Source organism: Pyrgilauda ruficollis, unplaced genomic scaffold (assembly GCF_017590135.1).
Source record: "Pyrgilauda ruficollis isolate IOZ18807 unplaced genomic scaffold, ASM1759013v1 scaffold4, whole genome shotgun sequence".
Taxonomy (NCBI): domain Eukaryota; kingdom Metazoa; phylum Chordata; class Aves; order Passeriformes; family Passeridae; genus Pyrgilauda; species Pyrgilauda ruficollis.
In genome coordinates, this window is record NW_024525489.1 from 2692295 (window position 1) to 2696631 (window position 4337).

A 4337-nucleotide genomic window follows, 5' to 3' on the forward strand; every position below is an offset into this window, starting at 1 on the left:
CGGGTTTTGGTCACCACTAGCTCCAGCTTCAGAAGACAAGTGCAGCCACATTGTAAATAGGTTTTTTTCTTTATTTTTTTTTTAAGCTGCACTTACTGTAATTTTAAAAATCGAATTTGGCTATCTGAACCCTGCATAGCCAGGAGGACACTGTGATTTTTGTATAATGCTCAATTAGATTTTTATGAAAATGAAATTTTTATTCTTCTGATTAGGAAAACACTAATTATATTTTATAGCTACAAACAAGCCTTTTTTTTTTTTTTTTCCTTTGCCTCAGCACTGTGAGGTGAAGACTCTTCCACTGTATCTAAGATCATTCAAAAAGTGCTTTTCAGGACAGATGTCAAATATGGACAGGAAATTTTGTATGCTGGAAAGGGAATCTTGGGAGGCAGAATGGACTAAGAACGTAATAAATTTAGGGACTAATGCTATTTAAAGTAAGACTGAGACATGGCAATATACAATGCTGAAGGTTTCATTTTTACTCTATGGAGAGTGAAATGCTTCCGCTGTAGTAAGCTGACCATATTCCAAAAGTAGTGTGGTTGATACAACATTGTGCATGAATTACTGGCCTAACCCTGCAAGAACAGTATTTGATTTGTGCAAACATCCCTTGCTGCAATTTAGAGAAACAAGAACCTGGCATGTTGGTTACTGGTGCAGGGTATCTGTCATTTCTGTAAGGAACACATGAAGCATAGGGTTTGCTTTTTTGGGTGTCACTTCTTGGAGTGAGTACCTAAAACAGATGTATTTTTCTGAAGTATGAAACAAAATCTAGTTATTGATTAAAAAGTATAGAAATACAAATAAAAAAGCTCAAAGCTTATGAAATGGCTCCACAAAGTTCAGACCTTTAGCAGTATAAACATAATATAAACTTCATTGTCTGTAGTATTGTGCCATGACATTAGTCTCACCAAGACAAAATGCCACTTTGCAGCAAGCAATAAATCTGACAAAGCATTTTTAAACATAATGCCCTAACTTGCTAAGACAGGCTTTTACACACTTCCAAACTCTTCTCCCTGAAAATTAACCCCGTTGATTCTTCAAATGTTAAGGGTCTTGGGCAAAAGTAAACCAAAGGCTGAAGTAAAATAACCATCCCCTTGGAACTGAACGAAAACTTATATCCAGGAGGGATCAGTCTAATTTGATATACATATATATATGTATGCCATACACATATATATGAAATTAAAATAGAGACACACATGACTTGGGCATCAGAAGGGGACTGCTACTTTCATACATTCATAAATAGCTGCTGAACTCTCTACTCATGAAGAAGCTCTTGTAGGCAGTTTGGGGATTTGAAAATCTCAGGGACCTCACTGTCCAGCTTACAGATGACCTTGTATATGGCCTTCTTCCAGGAAGGATCAACATCTTTGCCTGCGATAATGGCATTGAAAAACTCCCGTAACGTGATCTGAGCCACTTCCAGGAATCTCTCTGGAACCTGCTGATACAAGGAGACAATGGCATTAATACAGTTTTCAATTTCAAGTCTCTGGTTCTTCAAAGGAAACTGAGCTAAGTTCTTTCTTTCAGAAAGGGGCTTACATAGCACCTGCATTTTCTAAATGTGGCAGCCTTCTATTCTCTTATGCAAAGCTGTTATATATAGTACTATAGCAATAACTTTTATAACATGTGTTAGAGATCTTTGTAAAGTCTACTGACAGAATGTAGGTAACAAAATGTTACTGTCTGAGTTGGGAGAGTAGGGGATTTATAGGATATAATTAGCAGGAGGGGAAACAAGCACAATTGTCTTTAAGGAAAGAAATCTCTGCTTGATATTTTACCCGTGCATTTATGGCCATGTTCCCCTCTCCATGTGAGAGCTAACATGAAAGTTATGCATGCACAGGAAGCCCTTTGTACCTTTGTGCCTGACTTTGGTCACAACCAGTGCTGAAAGCAGTCTAAGAAATGGGGTATCTCTGAATGTTGTCTGCAGTTTAAAACCAATCAAGCAGGAAAGCCTTCAGCTAGTGGCTTGCTTCTGTGGCTGCTATGCACAAGAACCCCATAAAACTGCCTTCTCATGAGACACTATGGTCTTTCTCCTTTTTCAGGAGCACACAAATACCACCCTAACCTCTTTAATGGGTGCATTATGCTCCAAGGGGCTTCTGAGCTGGGATGCTTTTAACTCATTTGTTTCTAAATGTCACTGTCACTTCACAGGTGAGTCAAATACCCAGCTAGAAGGAACGTGCCACTCCCAGAAGCCCCTGAACAATGGGTGAATGTTAAAAAAACACAGTTACCTCCAAACTTTAGTAATTTATTCTAAGTAGTTGTCCCAGGCACCAGCACCACCTTCTCACCCTTTGCCTTAAATGATTCAAAAGCAATTGCTCTAATGAACGTTGCAAGGTTGAGGTGATCTCCATAAAGGTATTATTTTCCACTTTTATCAGGGAAATATGGCTTCACAGCTCTAGAACTGCTAATACATGGCCAGCCAGTAACCAGCATGCTTATAATAGCAAGTATTCCCTCACTGCTATTCTTTGTCCCCTCCGACAAGAGGAGTTCTCCGATCTGCACTAGGAGCCACTTGAACCATTCCCATGGCAAACAGACACTTGGGCAGCTCTCACTGATTTACTGAATTCATGTCACACTGCCAGATCAAGGCCAGCCCCTTATTCTCTACTTCAGGTTTTTCTTCCTGTCCCTTTAGAAGCCACTTCCAAAACACTTGTCTGGAAATGTGTGTGATCAATCTGATAAAACAGAGCTCTGGAGCCTTCGCTCACCTATCTTTGTTTGGGAACCAGCAGTTTGATAGCAATGTTCTGCCATCAAATAAGCATGAGATCAGCTCCCCCTGACACCAGCTGACAAACTCTGCTTCCAGAAGCTCCAGAGAAGTCCTCTGTCTACCTCTGAGAATGCAACCCAGCCCCCACATGGTTTTGGGTTTTTTTTTGCTCCCAAAACCATCGGTGGAAATTTTTCATTCAACAGGGTGCACAAAAAGACACATCTTTACAGATTGTCTATTCCAGCAATAATTAAGAGAGAAGGAATTACCTATTACGTTTCACTTATTCCAGCTCAAAGAAATTACTTAAAACTCCCCATAACCACTCAGCTGTTCAGGAATTTGGTAACATGTCTACAGAAAATACCATGCTTTTCTCATTCCTGCATTGATCTAGTAAATTGACATGCTTTTCTGTTCATGCAGTTCAATGCTCACACACTGTTCATCACCTCTGGTATTGCTGGGCACTAATGAAGGGGAAGGAGTTTCTGACTACATGATATTAGAAATCAGGAAAAGGAATAGATAACCAAATTTATGGAGTAGACACTGATATTAGTCCATGACAGCAAAACCTTTTGATTTTGGTGTCCACTCCAGAGGATCAACACATGATGTCTTTCTTCCCTCTCAAGCTGCTGGAGATGAGAAGCAGGCAATTACAAGCACCTATATAAGAAGCATGAAGTCTAAATGCATGAAGTCCCACCTCTGCTTCAAACCCCATGGTTACACCCAGGACAACTTTAAGCTGGGTTTTAAATTGGGCCTTTACCATTCAGTTTCAACCTCCACATGTCAAAGTTTTCCAGGTAGAGGATGCTGCTTTTCCATGGAGTAGGCAGTGTGAAACCCCTGAACCCGTAGCTTCCAGGTCTTCCACCACTGTAGTGACACACAGGCTTTTTTTTTAAGACTGGGAGCTACCTTTTAAGGTCCAACTTTATTGTACCTGAGTCACATCTGCAGGGTCAGGCCTCTTTGAACCTGGTAGAACAGGCTGCAGACAGCAGCCCACAAACATAACAGTGAACAAACCCAATAATGAACAAAGCCCTGTGAGGGCTTTGAAGAGACCCAACTTTTCAGCTTTTTCTTCCTCTGGAGGCTTCACCTTGTAATGCTGAGTTCCTAAAGATCTCCCCTACTCCTAAGGCATTAGAACCATTCATAGCTCTTTCCTTTTGGGATGTTACTAGCAATTTTTCATGTTAGGCTGGATTATCCACATTATTTTGTGTGTTGTAATGTGAATTGCATTGTGATTAATCCCACAGGATGGTAAGTCAGCCAACACTTTTCCTTTCTAGAAAGAGTATCTACAGTGGTTTTTATTGTTTGGGGCTTTTTTTAGATAAGAGAATACTAGTGAAGTTCAGAGCCTGAAAACAAATATTTAAATGCATGGGTAGTTATATCTTTCAGTGGGTAATTAATCAGTCAGCCATGTTAATTATGTGTCTGGGGGGGGCATTTCCCTGACCCTAAGTGATGGCGACCTATTCAGCGCATCTTTGCACCTAACTGACTGAACATCTCT

At 40.3% G+C, this 4337-nt stretch overlaps 1 protein-coding gene across 1 annotated transcript in view; it reads right to left on the reverse strand.

Moving 5' to 3' along the window:
* Positions 1-265: 265 nt before the first annotated feature.
* The window catches only part of PROX1 (prospero homeobox 1), a 37323-nt gene continuing 33251 nt past the window's right edge, over positions 266-4337 (reverse strand). Inside the window, exon 4 of the mRNA XM_041477295.1 lies at positions 266-1474. Coding sequence (XP_041333229.1) covers positions 1289-1474 — 186 coding nt within the window. The 3' untranslated portion in view covers positions 266-1288. The remainder of the gene's footprint in view (positions 1475-4337) is intronic.